Genomic DNA, 22224 nt, shown 5'->3' on the forward strand with positions numbered 1-22224 from the left:
TGTGTCCCGGAGATGACATCACAGGACCTATATCAGCGCCACTGTGACGCGCTGATGTCAGTTTCTTTTCACGACTTTCCACGCCATTAGCGCAGTGCCATAAAGAACACTGACCACTGGTGTGTCAGAACTAGGGCCCTGAAAGGGAAGTCCCTAACCCTAGAAATCAGTTTGAAGAGCGGGGAGGATGGGTGGGTCGGTAAGGAATCTGTAACTAGAATATATCTCTATCAGATAAGGCGTTCCGAAGGTAGGCAACTTGTTAATCTGATAGATACTTCTAGTTGTAGATTCCTTACCTTAGAATAGATACCCAAGTGATACCATCCCCGGAGGTGGGTCTGCAAACCAAACTCATGCTAGGAAATCCTGCAGGACTGAAAAGCAAAGTACCCATCCCTCTGGACCTGACTGTCCGGGCAGTAGTGTTTGGTGAACGTGTGCAGAGACGCCCACGTTGCTGCCTGACAGATGTCCAGGACTGGAACACTGCGTGCTAATGCAGTGGTTGCACCTGTTGCTCTGGTAGAATGAGTGCGCAAACCCTCCGGGGGTTGCTTTTTAGTCAAAGCATAGCACATTTTAATGCATAGAACAATCAATCTAGACTTGGTGCTCTTCTGCAACGCCTGACCTTTCTTCGCACACACATACCCAACAAAGAGTTGATCTGCCACCTGGAACTCTTTAGTACGATCAAGATAGAATGCCAATGCTCTTTTTAGGTCCAGGCCCTGGATTCTGTCCTCTTCCTTGGAAGGATGAGGGGGTGCGTAATAAGTAGACAAGGTGATGGATTGGCCTACATGAAAGGGCGTGACCACTTTTGGCAAAAAGGAAGCCCTGGTGCAAAGCACCACTTTGTCAGGATAGATGGTAAGATAGGTGGCTTAGATGACAATGCCTGCCGCTCACTCACCATATCGGCAGATGTAATGGCCACAAGGAAGGCTGTTTTTAACATCAGATGCCTGAGAGCACAATTATGGAGCAGCTCAAAAGGAGCACACATTAAGAGAGTAAGAACTAGATTCAAATCTCATTGAGGCATTATGACTGGTGATGGAAGAAATACATGGTTTGACTTAGATACTTAAGGAATCTACTAACAATAGGAGATTTAAACAAGGAGGGTTGGTCAGGTAATCTCAGAAAAGAAGAGATAGCAGTGAGGGTGCCCAAAGCAAAGACCTGCTGGGCCAAAGAAAGCATAAACAAAAGGACCTCAGAAAGAGAGGCAGAGAGAGAGTCAACAGACTTGTCTGTACACCATGCCACAAATGTATTCCATTGACAGGGACGCCTGGCTGCCAAGATAACGTTTCAGACTTTGGGCGAAAGTCGAAAAGCTGTCAACTGCCACCGCTCAAGCTCCAGGCAGGAAGGCGGAGACTGGATAAGTTCCGGTGGCGAACCCGCCGCTGCTGCTGTGACAGACGACCCTCCCAAAGGGGCAGTCTGATCGAAGGGTCGACAGCCATGCTTAATAGTTTGGGAAGCCAGACCCTTCATGCCCAGTCTGGATCAACAAGGATTACTTGATCTTGGTCATTCTGGATCTTATTAAGAATTCTGGGCATAAGTGGTATGGGCGGAAAGGCATACAGGTACAGGTCCACTCAAAACGAAAGGCGTCACTGAGCGAGTGCCAGCTCGGAAAATTAAATGAGCAAAACTGCTGACATTATGCCTTCTATGCAGAGGCGAACAGATCTAGCCAAGGCTCTCCCCACTTAAACTACAATTATCCAGTGTTGACTACGGGCAATCAGGGTCTAAACTGTTCTTTTGCTGACACGATTATGAAACGGATCAATGAGGATTTTTCTTGCAAAAGACCTACTGTGGTCTTACCAGAAGCTTACAGGGGCTAACAGCCCGACCATTGCTTACCAGTAGTTGGCTTCATTTTCATTCACTTGCTTGCTTTCCTTGCCCCAGATTGTCCATCCTGTGTTTGTCCATCCCCTAGGACATAGCTTAATTTATCATAACGCCTTTATTTATGTATTTGTTTATTTTTTACTTTTGGATGATTCTGTACAGCATTAGCCAAAAGACATTGGTAAGGCAAAGTCAATAGGTTCCTAAGTCGAGAAATATTGGCTTTGCCAATGCTAACATGTTTTGAGTTAGTAGGTTTTGTGTGGTTGTTTCTGGCTTTGTGTCAGTGAGGCCATAGTTAATGGGTGTTTGTGAGTGGAGTCCTTGTATATGGCGCACACATAAGTGGAAGAAATGGTAGCCTGTAATCGTGGCTAAGCACACAAAGCAACTCAAAAGCACACTCTACACTCAAAGGCATTGTTTTCTTTTCAAAATTAGTAGTAGTTCCTTAGCATAAGCAACAACAAACTTGCCATCTTCCTTCCTTACTGATGCTGCAAGAAACAGAATAACCCAAGAGAAGCTGGTCTTTGAAAGTTTCTGCAATTTGTTCATGAAGATGCTGCCCGCATCTTGCCGACCTAAGTGTAATTAATAATGAAAATGTGAATTTGATTCCATGGGTAAAGACATTAACTTTTTTATTTTTCTGCACTTGGTAACGTGAGACTCCGCATCTGCACTGTGAACCTTGGTGTGATCAGGCACTGACAAACGTCATACAGCAAACGAGGAGATCATGATTCACAACTGGCTAGATCTTAGCATTAACAAAACATGTTTCAATGCTCAACTCATTTCCCACTGCATGGAAATTCAATTACAGTGAAAAGAAACGATTCCCAGAAAGACACACAGTTTATTTTACATATAGTACTTGCTGCATTGAAATTTACAGTAACTGTAGACCCACGCATTTGTTTTAAGTGAACCATCAGCTACTTCCAGGCTGCGTGAAAAGGAGGTTTATTTTATGACATCTGCTGCATGAAGTAAACCGTGTTCCCTTCATCATGAACATGTTTTATTTTATGCGGACCACAAGACAAATACATAAATCTACTTAAAGATGGGAATATATACTCACAGAAATATCATCAGTAAAATCGATTTCATCCAAATCTAGGTATTCAGGGGCTTCCATGTTACCTCTTTGCACATTTTGGGCACGTCAGAGCTGAAATAGGTACCTACAGAAGAAAGCATTGATATATGAATTTTCATCATAGCTGTGCGGACGAGCCCTGTCCCCACTCAACGAGAAAGGCATGCCCAGTATTACCGCCTGCTCTTGCAGAATCAAATTGCTCGTCGTTTGGCTACACAAGTATGTCTCTTTGAGCGGTTTTTAAGGAGACACAAAATATTCCTAGCCAACTGACTACTTAAATACAAACCAAATCATATTTATTTCAAATATGCTGCCATAAATTATGAACGCACGTTTTTTTCCACTTTTCATCTTTTCAGTGTTTTATTAGCCTTGGGAGTTAACATCGGATAGGGGATACATATAATACAATATATGATAAATTAAATCTAGTGGTGACTTTCGTAAAAAAATTAAAAGTAGAACGCGTTATTTCAAATTTGGCTTACCTTTTATAGGGTAATTCATTATTTCTTCATCAATGCCTGGTGTGGCTTAAAGACATAGCATCAAACCGGATTGTAAGGAGAGGGGAAAGACACAGAGGGCCCGATCGACCTTGTCGGAGGGGATTACTCCATCCCAAATATAACGGTTATCTCGCCCGCCATATTACAAGTTCCATTATATCCTATGGAACTTGTAATACGGCGGATGGGATATCTGTCACATTTGGGATGGAGTAATCCCCTCCGACAAGGTCGTAATCAGGCCCAGACTGCAGTAAATAAAACTCTAAAGAAAATAAACAAATAAGACATTCAGCTCTGCCAAAGCTACCAAAACGGAGTGCAGGATACCCATAAAGTCTTCTATCCATCTCTAGTTTGCAAAGAGAAAGAGCTGGCTACAGCACACTCTGACTGTCCACCCACCCAGACACGTTGATCGGTTCCCTTCCATGTAACCCTTAAAAGAGTCTGTCTCCCAGACAAACTTACCAGGGTGATCTTTCGTGTCTTGCCTTGTCATTGGTAAATACTTTACGTTTGTCCACCCTTGAGGCTGTTTTTGTCACAACTTGCAGACTGCCCCTGTTACATGGATTATTACACGACTGCCGATGTACCTCAGCGTGGGCGAATTATTTCTTTTGTCTCTCCACTTCGTGCTGCATGGCGGCTATGGGCTCACAATGCGAACAGGCACAACAGTGTGAACTCGATGGGCGGTACTGAAGCGCTGGTCACATTGCTCACAGTTACCTAATCAGAGGAATTTCTTGTGGCTCTCCCCTTAAAACACGTGAAATTGGTGAATGCTTTACATAAAACAGAAATCCTCAAAGTGAAAGCGGCTCTTCTGCCACAGAGGGAGCCCCGATACTACAATATTCACTGCACTCGGAAATCTGCCCCATAATGCTTTGCAAGGCATTACTTTTACAAAATTTTTTTGCTCATAACTCAGCCTGTGGTGGTCCTAGGACAATGGGACCACCTTCAAAACAATGACCACAATGTACTCTTTCTGTCTACACCATCTCTGGGTCCCCACACTATGTTAATGGGGACTACAAAATAATAACCCCCTACCACCATTCATCAGCTTTTTAAGTTTTACTCATGGCTGGATTTTTTGTTTTACAGCTGGGAGAAGTTATGCTGTATGGGCTTTAAGCTTTCTCATAGTTGGAACTTTTGTTTTACAGTTGGAAGAAGTTTTGTTTCATGGGCCTTGTTTATATTATAATAATAGTTCTGCTAGCCTTGAAAAAGTGTAAAGTACTATGCTCTCTAGGTGCTTAATATATAGTTACACTGAATTACTTCCTCCCATTCTTTCTTCATGTGGTTGTGCTTTCTAAGGGCTGACTGCATGGGTACATGACCATGTTTCTTCCAAATGCCATTTTTATTGTGGTGTCCTCTAGGGGCTGTTCTGAGCATTGCAGTCAACATACTATAATATTTGCGGCACAAACATTCACCCCATAATGCTTTTCAGGGCATTACTTTTACAAAACATTTTTGCTCATAACTCAGCCTGTGGTGGTCCAAGGACAATGGGGCCACCTTCAAAATGCTGTCTATATCATCCCTGGGTCCCCACACTAGGTTAGTGGGGACCCCAAAATAATAACCCCTCCCACCATTCAGTGTCTTTTAAGCTTTCTTATGGATTCAACATTTGTTTTACAGCTGGGAGACATTTTGTTTTAAAGGCCTTGTTTGTAATAATTTTGCAGTAGGCCTGGTAGACCTAAAAATGCCCTCTAGGGGCTAAGTATATGGTTCCACTGCATTACTTTCTCCTGTAATTTTTTCATGAGGTTATCCCATCTTGGGGCTAATAATATGGTTACATGACTTTGTTTCTTACAAATTATATTTTTGCTATGGTGCTCTCTAAGGGTTGTAGTCTAATGCCAAAAGTTTACTTCGGATAAAAGTGTATATGATAATTGTATATGTTTTAATAATCTTTCTTTATTACAATGATGACCATAAATTCAGGCCAACTTAACATCCTTATTACATTAAGACTGTTTGAACACTCTTGATATGTTTGCGTGACCCTTCTAGTTTATTTCTCTTGTTACTCCTCAGTGGCTGTCTTGTGTCTTTTTGGGGGAATTGTGTTAGCCAGTCAGCAACTCTGATGGTGTATCACGGTTTGCCCTTTAGGAGCGTCCCCTAGAGAAAAGAGAAGCACACTGCTGTGGTCTCATGTTCCGATTCTTTCTTTGCTGGAACGGAAAAGTCCCTTGCATGGTGACAGACTCCTGCCCTAAGTGCCCTAGCTACAACAATATCTGGATCCCTGGTACTGATTATTGGTTATGGGAATGTGCACCAAGATCTAGGCCTGTCTCAAGGTAAGGCGGTCTGTTTATATTTGGAGGGGCAAACGAAGCACTACCCTTGTGAAGGTATGGTGCTAATGCCGCTACCTGGAGTTAAGTAATTTGAGCACAATGGTGACCGTTTTGGAGTTTCCTAGAACCAGCAAGGTGAACAGGCGTTTTTATCTGTGTCACAGAAGTGCGGCCTACTGGCCCACACATGTTAGGTTTCTTGGCTGTGTACTTAACTCACCCTTGGACTGCAACAATTGTGTGAAAAGCCAGACAGCACAATACTTGTGTGTTTAGCACCAGACAGCACCAGACATGCATGTTAAGTTGCATGTGCTTGCCTGTGGATGGCACGTAACATGGAGGCTTGTGGTTTCCATTTTTTAAAGCACAGCGCATGTAGAGGCTAGACAGGAAAGGACTGCAACCTCCAGCCAAGAGATGTGAATTGCTGACATTCTTAAATGCTGGGGTGTATCACACACTTTGAAGGGAGAAGAGCAGAGCATCCTAGGTGCACATCAACTGTCTCTTAGACTTCAGAAAGAGTTACTGGTCATTGGGGCCTGCGCTCATTGTCAGGAAAATGGTGGGACTAAGGATGGACCAAACCAAGGAATCTGAGAGAGGAAGGCGTAGTCCTTTGCACCTTTATGTGGCATATTTCAGTTGAGGTTGACAGCTAGGTGTGAGCCCTCTTGCTCCCTTGACCTGTGTTGTGGGACACTCAGTATTGGAGATATTCCTACTATGGCAGAATGTCCCTTTGAAAGGAGCAGTGTAAAAGAATAGAGTACTTCAAAGGAGCTGACACCCACAACATGAAAATCAAAGGCCCGACACTAAATCACAGATGTGTCTGGATTTGGACTATAAAGGTGGGAGCACATGTCCCATACTTTGTTGAACACCATAGTCATATCATTAGAGAAAAGATTATCAAGGCTTCTGTGCTACTGGAATCAGGATTGGGGACCAAGGTCTGCCTGTCTCCCTGATGGCTGAGGGGACATCACCCAGGGAGTCACGACTACTTGTCATGGGCCTGGAGCACCAACCACCCTCTGCCTGTCTGCCAAGACCAGAGCACTTTGTGAGGAGGAGAGTGCCTAGTCGGTCTGCCTTTCAAGACCATCGAGTCCTGTGAGGAGGAAGAAAGCATTCAGAAGCTGCCTGCCAAGATCAGTGCATCCTGTGGGGTACAGAGTGACTAGATTCTGCCTGCCTGCCAAGACCAGCAAATCCCTGGAGGAGGAGGAGCACAGCGTTAGGAGGAAAGCGTTAGGAGGGAGCAAGGTTTGGAGGCGATGGTGGCATCTGGATCCCATACTAATCGGTCCAGTCAGGACCACGGGCCACCTGCACTAATTCTGTGAAGTTGATGGTTTCCCATTTTGCTAAGACAAGGACCACCATGAAATTCGGGCCGTTATGTGCACCAGAATCGGCATCCCTTGTGTGAATAGGAAGGGGGCTGATGTAAAGGAGCCAAGGTTGGAGACTCCTATTTGACCAGGAAAGGGGCCAAAGCGCAGTCAGGGCCATCACCATTGTTTGTGCAGAAGTCAGCTATCCTCATGTTGCCAGGAAGGGGGCCACCATGAGGTTCAAGCTGTCGCCCATGTGCAGGCTGAGGTCAGAGACCTCTGTGTGATATGGAAGGGGACAACTGTGAGATCAGGGACACTGCCCTGATTTGTTGTGCCAAGGAAACAGGAAGGAACAATTTAGAATCACTCTTGGAGCTCAGTGCAGATGTCAGATATGAACGTGGGGCGTTCAGATACTGAGGAGGCTGACGCGTTGGTAGGGAAAAGTCCTTAAGAGGTTGCAGGCCACCAGGAGTAGGAAGCTGGAACTCACAGAGGAGGGCCAAGAGTCTCCCTGGATTGCTGTCTGTCATCGGTCTGGATAGGACTGTTCCAGGCTGTCAAGTCTGCTGAAGAATCGCATGAACTCAGGACCTAGATGCTGCTAAACCTGAAATCTTAAGGGAAAGCTCAAAACTTTGGGGTGCGTGGGACTGGTGGCACATGTATTAGGGAGTCGCCTTCAGTACAGGATAGGGAATAACCACCCATACTAGAAGGGACTGAGGCACTAAGCAATTCTACCCAGGAAAGCACACACCCTGACCTTGAGAGGGCTGTGTGGATTATTTAGCATGTCGTACACACTTTGTGCGTTTACATTAAATACTTTGTTTTTCATTAACACTTTAATTTGACTTGCAAAGCTACCTATTACTGCTACTGTTTGTATGTTAAGTAATGAGCCGGAGTTAACCTAGTACCTAGCACTCCATGAGAGATTTTTGACTGGTTGACCTGCGCTACCACTGAGAGTTCAGTGCTGTATAAGATAGTACTTGGCCACGTTACTCAGGACATCAGGAGTGAAAGTCCCCAGTCTTCCGAGGTGGGCTCAGTAGCTCCTGTTTGCCCTGTGGCCCTCTTAAAGAGATTCTGACAGTCTTGGTCGTTCTCATACCTACCGCCTGTCTCCTCCTTTCCGCAGGAAGATATTAAGATAGAAGAACCACACAGCAACTTTTTCAGTATATAGGACGGAGTGTGACTGGGCAAGATGCCTTTCTGAGAAAAAGCAAGGGTAAGGGTGGCTTTTAAGGCTGTGTGGGTGGGGGCGCCGACACCTCAACCCCACAATCACATGCTCCTGAAAAACTTGGGTTATTAAGCAACTCAACTGTATTAATTTTATTGACATCAGAAGGACGAAACACTGAGTTGTTCCTACTAAAATTCCAAACTGTGAGTTTCAAGAAAGATTCTTATCGCACCCAGTTGTACATGAACTAATCACCAACTATCTGCCAGACTATTCTGGGCTATATGAGGGCTCAAACGTAATAATTCACTACACACACACCGGTCCCCAGAGCAGAAAGGAACTTCAGCCACTACCAGACAAACCCAAGCTCATAGTGCTCTGTTTATTCCCCAGGTAATTCACTGGCTTGCTGTGAGGTGTACAGTAGGGTTACCTAGTGATCATTATCTTACTGGATCAATTGAATTTACTGATTTGATTAATTAAGGTTTTTAGTGTGCCACCAATGCAATAAGCACACTGAAAAACATACTTGAAACACAGAATTCCTTAATGGAATATCCAGCACAATAGTATCTCAATATTTCCCTAAAGGGCAGTGGCCACACTGTCAAAATTAACAAGCACTGGCAAAGACAATAAGTCTTACCTATGCAAGATCTATTGGCCTTTATTAAGGTTTTTATTTAGGTATTATATACAGTATGGTATAATATGGTATAGTATGGTATAGCCTGCTGTAAGGTATGGTCTGTCATTGTACGGTATGGTATAGCCTGTTACTGTATAGATTGGTATGGTATGAGCTGTGTTTGTATGCTACAGCATGGTGTGGTCTGTTATATAGGACTGCACCACACACACATCCATAGACTTCCATGCAACTACATCCAAGCAAGACAAAAAAGTGTTTCAGAGCCTACTGTGCACTTTGTAACATTTCATTAGTTTTAGAAGATCAAGGAACAACACAAAGGGGCTATCACACAATTGTCTTTTAATCAGTACGATTTAAGTTGCATTCAGAGTACTAAAAGTTCTATTTTTAGTAAAGGAAAGAAAACACATTCCGCACTAGACATTCATTTATAAAACCTGGACTAGCTAACCTTAAATTTGCTATCTGCAAGGAGGAAGGGACGATGGTAATGAAACACACTTGGTTTTGTAAAGGGAATTTGCATTTCTTGTGCATGGAATCACAAAGAAAATGTTCAGAGCCCCCATTTCAAACTTAATATAAGATTATAATTGGGCCATCCTCTTTTAAAAGCCGGTTTACAGAAACACTGCAAAATAATGTTTTACAAAGTAACTCTTCTTTCTCCATTATCCTGTGATGAAACCTAGAGGAAGGCTGGTAAGCCTGATCTTTGGCTGCGTTTTTAATGCTAATGACAGCTCTTTATGACTGACTAAAGAGTATGAAAGAAGCAGGAAACACATTTAAACACATTACTAACTTTGGTCCATCGTGAGCTATTTGTAATAATTGAGGGAGATCTGAGCATGTACAATGTTTTAACTAATGGCTATGCTCACTGGACCCTTTTCTGCAAAACTAGGACTTGCATCATGTACTTTATCCTTTTCACTGTCGATTGTTGGCGCAACCTATGTACCGCAGCTATTTTTATAATTTAAAAAAAAAAAAAACTTCTCTTGTTCAAACACGTGATCTCTTTGTGCATCCACACAAACTACAGGTGTTTTGCTTGTTATGTGAAATCCTCACCAGTACCACGTCATTACACTGATTTTCAAAGGAAAATTACAGAAGGAGAACAGCAGAAACAACCAGAACACAAGCAGCTATTGTTCACGCATTTGGGCACTTCAGGCTATTTGTTTACCGCAAAAGGCACCTTCATATCAAAAATTGATACAAGGACACATTTTGCTCTAAACCATAGCAGTAAATGACGAATTTCGCTTAATTTTCCAACACTTTTACATAATTATGCAAAAGCAAATGATACACACATTATGCACACCTCTAGTGAGAATGCAGGATGGTAAGGCATTTGCACTTATCTACTGCATTTCTCTATATTTCTGGCTTTTTATTATAAATCAGTGCCCAGGGAAAAACACTTTGGGACATGTACATATATGTTCTAAGGGGACTCAAACAGTTAAGGCAAAGGTTTGGGATGCCAGAGCAGCCCTTGAAAAACGGAAAATCCAGTGGGCAAAATCCAAGGTATCCGGTCACTCTACACGAAACCTCGTCTGTATGAAACTTTCTGCAGAACTCCCGGTTAGTTTACATATTGCAAATCGTTCCTTTTCTTTAGTGCGGTTGTTGTTTGCAGCTTGTGTTTTTGTTTGGCTGCAGTTGTGCTTTCCTGAGCAAGCCAGATCAATGTGCTAAATGATATTATGCCGATAACGACTGCCAAGCTGAACAATAACAGGAAGTGCCTTCCCAATGCACGATTTACATTGTACAAGCACTTTACAAATGTGCAGACATGCTAAAGTTCTTTTAAGTTCACCATGTGGGACGTTTTTATCTGTTTCCAAAACCTCTCGCTAACATACTTGAACTTTTGACACCATCCAACTTAGAAATGCAAACACACAGAACCACAAAAGCGAGCATGGAATGCATTTAGCCTAACAAGGAAAAGAAATGTTGTTTTGTCTCACACATAACAGTTATACAGTCTGCATGTCATGAGTTATCAACGGGAATGGCTTTGTCTATTGTGTAGTTTTGTTCAAGTTTCAGTAAAATAAACAGGCAGCACAAATACATGATCACCTGGCATACAGGTATATCAATGTAGTTAAAGACGCACACACAAATAACATCGTGCATACAAAAAAGGTAGAAGAATAAACACTTGTCACAGGCAAATTTGCCATAACACAGAGAACAGCAGTGCAACGGTTCCCACACAGAATGTAGCTGCAGCCTATCTTATGCACACATATCAGGTACAGCCAGTGCTTATTTGGAACGAAAAAGTGGATGTCTCTAAAAGGGTGTGGTCATACAACCCTAATTACAAATTATTTACAAGAGAGGCTTACCTAACTAAGACATATAAACTAAAATCCAGTGCTTAACAAATTCAGTCTTACTTGGCAAAGCACGAAATCAACGCAGAACGAGACATTATTTAAGGATACAAAGAAGCACCATATCCAGGGAAACATGGAGGCAACATGCGCAAAGAGCGAATGCCAAAATAAAGTTGTCAGGTCTTTAGCCGGATGGGCCACTCTCATTCACAGCAGCAGGACCTCTTCTTCACCATCACTTATGAAACACTGGTTTCCAATCCTTCACAATGAAGGACAACTTCTGAACGGCAGAAGCTTAGTCGCTCGGCTGTGTGAGCGTTGAGGATATAGCTTACAGCATTTTTTAAATAATAGAAACTAAGGCTTAATTTTAATGTGTTTTAGTTAGCACAACCAGGCTTCAGTTGGCAATACTGGGTCGAAGTCAGCCTGCGCTGACGTTCATTTTGCAGTGGCTGATAAAAATAGGCTTTTAAAATTACACGAATGAGTTTCCTATGTGCATGTTTCTCCTCTGTGTTTTTCAATTTTTTGTCGAGGTGAAATATATTCATTTGGGTTTCCCAAGAAAAAAGGCGTGTGCATTGTTTTCCTGTATTTGCAATAATATTCAAGGCTTTTGCCCGGGTCTGCTTTAAGTAGTTGTACTGTCTATTGTTTTTATTTATTGCAGAAATGTCATGTCATTGCCTCCATTTCCTATGAACACCTTATAATAATTAGGTATGAAAGTAGGTGCTCCTAAATATTTCATATTTGAAGTAACATATTTTTCGGTTTTCCTACTGGCGTATGTGAATAAACTTATCAGTACAGCCTTGTGATGTAAAATTTCACAATTTAAAGAATGTAGTTGTCACTGCCTGAAACCTACACAATGTGCCCTTTTTGGGAGATGTGCCATACTTTTTTGCTTGCTTTCTCAAAGGCAGACTCCATGTTGGTTTGTCTGTGGATTTACATATAGATGTTTCTCACAGTTTGAACCATGCATAAATCTGCCTACTGATTTATACTTAGACTTTCCCTTGGCCTCTGACCTGAGCAGATTTTTTTAGTCCTCTTGCTGAGCTATAATTTTGTGTTGACTATTTACTTGCTTTGCAGCTTGGCATTCTGTTGAATCCTCTTAAACTACATTATTTGAGGATGATTTTAATGTGACTACCTTTAGCAACGATTCTTAAATTTGAGTAAACATTTATGGTTTTGTCTTTAAATTGTGTCCTGCAAAAGTTTTCTTTAATTGTGCAGGGCTTCCGTTTATTGAGACACACATGGCCCCGATCCTGCAAATCAACTCTTTTATTTTATTAATTAGAAGCGTTGACACAATCTATGGGTATGAATTCCACTTGCTTAGTGTGGCGGGGTGATCCAGCTCTGTCCTCCTGACTCCAAGTGTAATATAGCAAATCCGAATTGCACTCCGCTTTCTTCACTGAACAGATTTGCATTTCCTTATTAGCATTTCTACAACTCAATACAAACTTACTACACATAATCATGAGTGGACTGAGAAGATTTAGTGGCCAGGTTAGACTGACAAATGGCAATCTTTAGAAACTGATTACAGTGAAATTAGGCAAAAATTAAATAATCAGGGCAATTAATTTCCCCATTAACTTATATTACGGTTTTTCCTCCAACCTGCCTTGCACTGGCAAAATAACAGCTCTGGATTGAATGTGCTAAAGCATGTAAACACAAGCATTTTCAAATGGTGCTTTTCACATTAAAGGGTGGCAATTGGCATGCCAGTTCTGGGAAGAAAGAAGCAAAAAGTAAAACAGAAAATGATTGTTTTCTGTAAGGAATGCATGTTGTAGATAAAATACTGAATGCGACAAACAGTGTGAAGATTCAGCATGGATTTGAGATTAAATATACTTCCTCATACATTCCAAATGAAGGACTTACCAGTAGGTAAAATGATACACAGTCAATAGCATGAGGAAGGAGAAAAATACTCCTCTGAGCAGAGCCAATGCCCACTCTTGGTGAATTTTAAAGAATTGTTAACAACAGGTTACACATTTATCAGTGGCGGCTGATAATTTTAGGACGGAGGTGGGGGCGGGAAGCACACTCATACTCATTCATTTACACACATCCATTCAGAACACTCACCAATATTCAAACATATGTATACACACACAAAACATTCATTTAAAAAATTTTTCTTAAAAACACACACACACTTACCTTCAGCCTATGAGGTCCCAGGAGGGCTAAGGTCAGCCAATGAGGGAAGGCAGCAGTCCCAACTTCGTCACAGAGTGGGATGGGGTCAGTGAGACTTCTGACCCCACCCCACTCTGTGACGAGGTGTCACTGATTGACACTCTCCCTGTGCGCTTCAGGGCTTAAACCTGAAGCGCCCAGGTCAGAGTCAATGGGTGACGCTTCCCCTCGTCACCGAGGGGGAGGGCCTTGAGGCACCTTTGCTGAGCCGAGGAGGTCACGCCCATAGGAGCTGTGACCTCTTCAGTCTGGCAAAGTTCACCTCAGGCAGCCAGGAGTCTGCGCAAATCGGGCATGTCTCGCTCCTGGCTGCCTGAGCTGAACATGAAGAGTGTCCGTCAGGCTGACCTTTGCTCAGCCTGACAGGCACTCTTCATGAGGGGAAAAAGGTGGTCGGACGTGGCCCCTCCGCCCTAAAGGATGGGCCACGGATGGCATGTATGCTGTTACACTAGACCTAAAATTCAATCTGCCTGCCTAACGCATGATTCATCGTTTGCTGTGCAGGTACGTTTCATGGACAATGGAATACTCTGGTTGTATGATGTGCGGCAACAAAGTACAATATTGTCTGCTGTACCTACTTTTAGGGGAGTCTGGATCTGCTGCAAACCCAACAGAAAGTTAAGTATGAGATTTATTTAATACATATTTGGCCCTTCCATTCCTATTCTAGTCTCTGTTTCAGTGTATGTTCTCGGCTGGACTGAATGAAGTGTAAGAGGTGCACCAGGTAACAGCTGACTTCACACTGATTTCATTTTTTGTTCAACCAGCTGCTGTTTTTTTGTTGCAAGTTAAGGGCATGGATGTTGTGCCCGGTAGGGACCTATTTCAATGTGTTTTTACTGCCAGTGCAACAACAGACTAGTTCCACTTAAAGCACTGGATACAGTAAATAAAGCAGAACGGCCAGTCCTCCTACGCCTCTACATACACACAGAGAACAGGTACAATATGGCCATCAACAGAGCAAGCTACCCTTATTAGGCTTAACTGGCACTGGGTAAAGTTAGACAATAGTTGTACAAAAAAAAGAAAGGAAATCTCTATTGATGTTTTACACAATGTGTAAGGAGTCCGACTCAGTTTGTGGTGATGAGCATCAAGTACGTTGAAACAATGTCCCTATGTTAGACGAATGTTTCAGCCTTAGTTATATGCGACTTGGAAGAGTGTATCAGGTCCCTGACATAGCAGTTCAAAGGGATAGTGAAAAAGGAAGAGTATGAAAGGGAGAGGAACCAGCTAAGGGATAGAGTGAGAGCAGAGCACAAGGTATAAAGAAGGGCTGGAATAAGGGCTAGAGGTGTAAATGAGAGTGAAAACTTGAAAGTGGGATCCGATCCCAACAGTGAAAGGACTGACAAGAAGAAGAAATGGGGGAAGAAGGCAAGATGGGGAGAAATAAAGGAGACAGTGGTGCTGCAACAGACTGCATAAAAGACCACATTTGTAAGAAAGGGGAGTCAAATTATTATAGATATATGTGATTCTGAAGACACATGAGAGCTTAGAAGTAACACTTGGATACCTCTGGAGTTTACTGGTAATATAAAGAAAGGCCTTTTTTAATGGCATGGTGTGTGCAACAGACAACATGCGCTTGGACTATAATATAGTTGATACCTATGCACAGAATGACAGGAGAAAAATCTAGGGAGGGTTGTACTATGCAGTTTTCCAGGTAAAAAGGGAGAAGAGGGATTTATGTGTGGCTTTGTGAGGAGCGGGTTCTAAAGAGCATGGTTGTTCGGTCCTAGATATTGAAATACAATAGTCACCTGGAAACCCCATCCGTGGATGGACCCAAATGTTGCCTGTGTTGACCATTTAAAAACAAAAAATAATGATCTAAAATATGAAATAGTGAAAAAAAGCGATCTATTTTATTAGGATGACCAAACACCTTTTTTAAAATTTGGAATTGTAGGAAATCCGCATTTTCTGCATGATCATCACAGATTTTTCTCATATGCTGGACTCTATTTTGTATGCTGGCTTTAGAACTATATGTACTTTACCCCTTCTAATCAATAGAAAAGGTGACTCTCTAGAAGTACTTTGTAGGTTTATATTTTTGTGCATCATTAATATTTTGGAATATGCATTTACACACACACAATTTCACATCAGCAGACTGACTTAATAAAATTGTTTTTTTAAAGGAAATTCCCTGTGATGTGTTTTACTTAGGCCGCATTTCTGTGTAAAAGGCCATCTTGAACAAGATGGAAGTCTTCTCTGCCACTCATTCATGCTTTACCCTCAACCACTCGCACACCATCCTCACCCCACATGCTCCGCAGCACAAAGTCAAGCTGAAGTCATAACAGTTTATGTACACTGTTATTGTTCTGTTCATGATGAAAATTCCACCACTCAAATATAAAACTGCTTTAAGTAACTACATTTTCCGTTTTGCCAGTAGATTTATTCAGTTGAAGACAGTTTTATTGTCAATGTTTCTTATTTGTTCAAACATCTCCAGATGCCATTAGCATAGAGGATGCTGAATAAATGATTCAAGAAAATGACAAAGTGCTTAGGTGTTAAGGTAATGACATTTATTTTTCATGTGCTTCAATCTGCTGAAGAAATTATACATTTACTTACACCATGATGAATCTGCAGAATTGTTGATTTAATATGCAATGACTGAGTATACAAAACCCTTGATTTTAGGGGTGAGAAGCTTTTCCTGTTCTACTAGGGATGCTGCCCATTTCTTTTCTGATTTTGCTGCCATTGGGGCTTAGAATATTTTGTAATAAAACCCTTAACCTTTCATTAATCAAGAACTCAGTTATTTGTTGGGTTCATTCAATTCAATCATTTAAGTGAGCTGTTTTTCTATCGATTTTGATGGATTGGGGGTGCCTTAAAGCTGGGACACACTGGCTCATACAACTGAGGTTAAGCACTATCTTTGATCTAATAAACTGAGGGAGGTCTGGTTGAGGTCAATTTTGGGGTGTCTCAATGTTAGGGGACCCTCGATTCACTCCAACACCTGTGCTCCCCATGGTTGAATTGGGCTATTCTGAACAATGGGCTAATCTGAGTGGGCAGAGATGACACCTCTGAACTCCACAGAATATGCAATGTGGGGCTGTGTGCATCCTTTTTGACACTACAGTCAAATCCTTCTAGACAGATCTGTTGAGCCTCATATAGCACTTGGGCACAGTTATAGGGGACAGAACAGGAGATTGACAAGAACAGGACATGATACTGTTCTTGTCAATCTCCTGTCTGGGTGCTGAAAGAACCTGCTTTAGTCCTACAAGACTTCTTTCTCTGGGTCTGCTGAAGGTACAGTGCCTGCCTCAAACTGGATTTCAGAGATGGATGTGGAAGGACACTAAGATTACAACAGAACACTTTCCACTCAGACCCCGAGCCTTCAGACACCACGTTAAGTGTGGCTGAAGTCTTTCACCATCTTGGACTGGCTCAAATGCATTTCATTTTGTGTCTATTGGCAGTATGGTACATAGGAACTACTACAAAAGTAGGTGGGTTCAGGACTGGGAACTTTGATACTATTGGTTAGGGAGGGCCCAGGAGTCACCCCCACTCACTAGTTACTGTCAGGCATAATTGTGGCAGGCACTCACTCCAGAACACTTTCTGGCTCTGGAGAAGACCTGAAGAGGACTGAACCTGCTGTATGCCCAAGAGGAGTCCTGAAGGACTGGTCCTGCTCTCTCTACCTAGTGCAAAGACGTGGACCCAAGGGTCAGTTGGATGATCACTCTTGTGGCTGCAGGAAGGCAATAAGCTGCAAGAAGCCTTTTTATTGGAAGTACCCAGTCAACCAGTGGCAACTGGACCAGGACTGGACCCTGTTGTTGGTCTCATCCAGATACCCTGTGAGTCTCTAAGTGCCTCCCCTGAGGTCCAGGGAGTCATAGAAGTGTACTCCTGGGGTTGATTAGAACATTAAAGTCAGAAGATAAAACCTTTCACCAGGACAAACAAGGTGGGCCTATCCGACCCATGCTCCATTGTGGTCAGCCTCAAATTGTTCTGAGGTCCTGGTCTACCACTATCAGACTATAACTGGTACCTACCACTTTTTGGCACTATTCCTACTTAAAACTTTAAAAATCATATCTGTGGTTCCCCTTACTGGATGTATGTCATTTTCATGTCATTATGGTCTGGCTTTAATCTGTTCTCAGACAATTATGCGAACATCGTTAGAGAGGGGCTTTGCCTCCACCCACAGGAGCCAGGAGTACATGATTTGATTGGGCAGAAGTTGTGTTTCCACAAAAAAAGTGCTTGCCCTCCACACAGCTGTGATAATTGTTTTTATTCATCAAGATGACCGAGTTTCAACTTTCAGGGGCACACATATGACAGTGGAATGCTATTAAATTGCCTTCGATAACTAGATAACTTATGTTATGTTCAGGGATCTGCAAATCACATGATGATATACGCCCACAAATGAGACATTCTCAAGGTACTTTTAGGATTCACTAAGCAAAAGCAAATCATTTGCTCGTTTTACTCATAAAAAATACTTAATTTTCAACCCTACAGCTTACAAGTTTTACCCGGTCAAATGTGAGGAAGCAATTGTAAAATTCTATAAAGTATGTTTTCCAATACATACAACCTTATTCACATTTAACAAAACATACTTTGTGCTTGGCGCAAGTTCCCTTCTCTGGATTTACAGCACAGTCAAAATCCAGTTTCTGTAAATTGTACATCTTCAAATCTATGTATATGCAAACAGGAAAAGTCTTAACATAGGGAGCATTTTTAACCACGTATACGTCTATGACTTAACTCTCAGAAAAGGATGTATATTTAAAAAATACTAGAAACTGTGATTAAAGTAACTCGTATGACCACAATCTTTTGTGCATCAACCACACTGTCTTGTGGGCATCACGTTCGTGTCAAACACCGTTATTGCGCTATTGGTTTATTCCATCATAAAACAAGGGGAACAATCCAACCCTAGCTGTGAATTCACCATAACAAATTTTCAGCCAGCAAATAGGATACAAAAATAATGATCTATTTCATCGTTTTTAACTCATATAACGCTATATCACTGCCAAGTATTTTCAGCTTCTACGAGTTCCGCAAAGTGCAGCGAAGACGCTCTCCGAATTCCTGGTAACTTTGAACCCATGCAATAAATAAAAAGAATAAATATTCCTCGGAGATCATTTCTAAATAATTCGTGATGAAATGAAGCATTTTGTACATCCTAGGAGAGTCAGATCACAAAATTAAAAGCCAGTGATGATAACATTCCAAAAAATAAAGAACCGCCCACTCTGCCAGCCCAACCATCAAACCCCAGAGGATGAACTTATCCCGCCTGATCCCCAGGTGTCAGTCTTTGATGCCAGACTTATGTTAATTCTATAGCAGCAACTTGTATATATTTTTAAGAACTCAAGATGTTTAACACTTTCTCCCAATCGCCTATCTTAAGGAAGACATACAATGCTTCGCAATCAACAGACAGGGCAGCATCAGTAATACCAAATGACCGGCAGAAGGAAGCCCAGGACATTAGTCTTAGTCTCTGTGGGCATGAAAGTTTGACCCCGTGTCACTCATGACTGCTTTGGGGTTGGCAGACATGGTCTGCAGGATTCTTTAGTGAGTAAATGTTGCTCCTGAGTAAGAAATATTACAATTTAGGGCCAAGCTCTAGAAGCCTCGCAGTGCCAGTCACCTCTACCATTGCCAATCATGTCTGTCTTTACCACAGGCGATGTGTATTTCTAGAGAGAGGCTGCAGGCGTACGCACCATAGGTCAGATTTCAGACAGGAATAACGAAAAACAGACAGTGGCTCAAAGGTTGGCTATTTGCCTTATCCAGGGATTTTACTTTAGATCTTTCTTCACGTTTAATATTAGGTGAAATTATAGACGTCGGAGCTAGGAAATTGCATTAACAGACAGAACAGGCAGCACATACTTCTGGCTAAGCAAAATTAAAACCAAACTACCTGTCTCACTGCTCTTCATGAGCGATGCTTATAAAATGTGCAACGTTATGGAGGCGTATCTAATGAATAACAGATAGCTTTATGAAGCTTAATGTCGATGGAACCACATCCACTCACCCTGATGGCCCATCAAATTACACTAACCAATCACACCACATGACACACCACACAGACTACCTCTGTACAAATTTCACACTGCACACAATGCTGCAAAATCCAGGAACCAGGTTTACCCCAACAATCACGTGCAAATAATACAATTCTGCTAATCTGAGTGATTCAGGCATACTCATCATTTTGTTTGCGCAAACTATTTTCCTGCTAAAGATACACACATGGGTAACTGACCCTTCCACCGACCTGCCCACCTCCATAGTCACTCACATTACACACCACTTCATGCCTAGGCATCATAATCTGTGACTGTCCTGGCCAGGGCTCCTCTCCATCAGGTCCAAGAATCACACCCTATACTGTTGCATTTTCAGGTTTGATGTGTATGGCGCTCGTGCCATTCATGGTGAGAATACTGTATTCAATACTTACTTTAAGGAGCTGTGGGTCAAGTTTCTTCAGTGATTAGCTTCTTTTGCTCTAGAAACCGCAGAAATTGGCATGAGACATTGTCAATTACATCTGGGATCCACCCACCAAAGTGTTTTACTCCCACCATTTGAATGGCTATTCTGGATCTCCTTCTGCTTGCAACGGAATACACGAGGATCTACTTTACATGAGAAATCAGTCAGACAGCGGCATGAAAAAACTGAAGAGTAAGCATGGATAAAAGCATATGAAAAACGGACGCCACCTAAAATAAACTGTAAGAAACAATGAGGCAAATACCCTCTAACCCTTATGACCAGGGTAGTAAATGCAGATAGATTAATGGTCAATGCAAGGGGGAAGTAACCTAGACTTCTGCGGTAATACAATGGCTAAAGTAATTCTATGCGTACAAATAATGTAACATCAACAGAAATTTATTGCATTATATATTTCTTTAAAGATGTTATTCCAGACATGAGGTGTATATTTTTTAACCATGTTATTCTAGATATAAAATTTGCATTTGTCTAAGTAGGTGCTCCTAGTAAAAACAATTAAGGTGATAAAAAGTGCAGGTAAGTGAAGGTGATATATACAGTATGTACAAAGGGTGGTTTTAAGAATATTATGGACTTCTAGTGGCTCAGTCAGTCCAGAAAGCCCTGAAGTCTCATAAGATTTCTTTATATTTCTATATTCCACACTCAAAGATATGTCAACGTTTTGACCCAGTTGTAGAAACAAATAAAAAGTGGGTCATCATCAGGACAGGGAAACTCATGTTGGTAGCACCTATGGGTAGTATAAATATCTAGGTTACTAAAGGTCTGATTATTCTGAGTAGAAGCTTATTTGAGGCAGAAATGTATGCACTCACCTAAAATCCAGTGTAGAAATACAATCTGGTAGTTAGGGACATCTTCCTGGTAGGAAAATGGCATTAATTGTCGTATTCTGTTTATATGATAATTGTATAGGATTTAATCATATGTTAGTCAGTAAACACTTACAAGTAATGTTATCCAATGTGTCCAGAGGTCTGGGGGTCAATTAATTGTCCAGTGGTTGGTTATGTAACTTCCAGGTCAAGAAAACTTAGAGTGCCGATCATCAAAATGCCATATAAACATTACATTAATTAGCGTTTATCAATGGTTCTTGTTTCTGTCGCCATTGGCATGTTTGTCTCTTCTGTTTTTGACCCGTTGTACTATCTTTATGAGCAATATCTTTCTTTGCGGAAATAGAGGTAGTTCTTAATTTACAAGGACCTTGGCCCAGGTGCCAAAAGTAACTCTTGTTCATATGGACATGTAGTTTACTCACCTATTAAGGGAGACCCTGGTTTACTTAAAACTATCCCTACATTTTATAAGTATCCAATTTTTGGCACGCGTCTTTTTTCAATCACGTAATACATGAGCTAATAGTTAACATACACTTTGAAATTTTCAGTTAACATTAGATGGTTGATATTAGGACGATTTTACATTTTTTTTTATTGCCAACCACTACGCCACACCCCACATATTAGCTCTCTTCGTGAAACATTCACTTTACCTCCCAATGCTCAATGCAACTGCACGCACCACACATCATGTAGAACTATATGTCATAGGGCTCACAGAACACATACCTAACCACCAAATCACAGTGCACAGCCCATCATTCACATATAAATTCTACCATACTTCACCAGAAAGTTATCACACACACCAGCATACATTACAAACTAATTCATCATTTATCAAAACAGGTACTTTCTGACATTGCCTTTCATACACCTCCACAAACTACCACTTTCAACCCCAACCCTGCATGCAACGTCCCACCGACAGTGTACACAACCACAGCCACAGCCCTTTGAATATGTGTGTTATCACACACACAATAAAATACCATCCATGTTACATAACACTACGCGCATGACACACCAACCATTTACCCTAAAGGACACAAATGAATGCAATAATGAACAATCCAACCCATAACCCCTAGCAA

The 22224-nt window shown here is 41.8% G+C and overlaps 1 protein-coding gene across 3 annotated transcripts in view; it reads right to left on the reverse strand.

Moving 5' to 3' along the window:
- Nucleotides 1-22224, reverse strand: part of SNCAIP (synuclein alpha interacting protein) — a 372935-nt gene that overhangs the window by 180480 nt on the left and 170231 nt on the right. For all 3 annotated transcript variants that reach the window (XM_069226977.1, XM_069226964.1, XM_069226971.1), the window contains exon 3: nucleotides 2975-3077. In XM_069226977.1, coding sequence (XP_069083078.1) covers nucleotides 2975-3031 — 57 coding nt within the window. In that variant the 5' untranslated portion in view covers nucleotides 3032-3077. The remainder of the gene's footprint in view (nucleotides 1-2974; nucleotides 3078-22224) is intronic.

Source organism: Pleurodeles waltl, chromosome 1_1, assembly GCF_031143425.1.
Source record: "Pleurodeles waltl isolate 20211129_DDA chromosome 1_1, aPleWal1.hap1.20221129, whole genome shotgun sequence".
Taxonomy (NCBI): Eukaryota; Metazoa; Chordata; class Amphibia; order Caudata; family Salamandridae; genus Pleurodeles; species Pleurodeles waltl.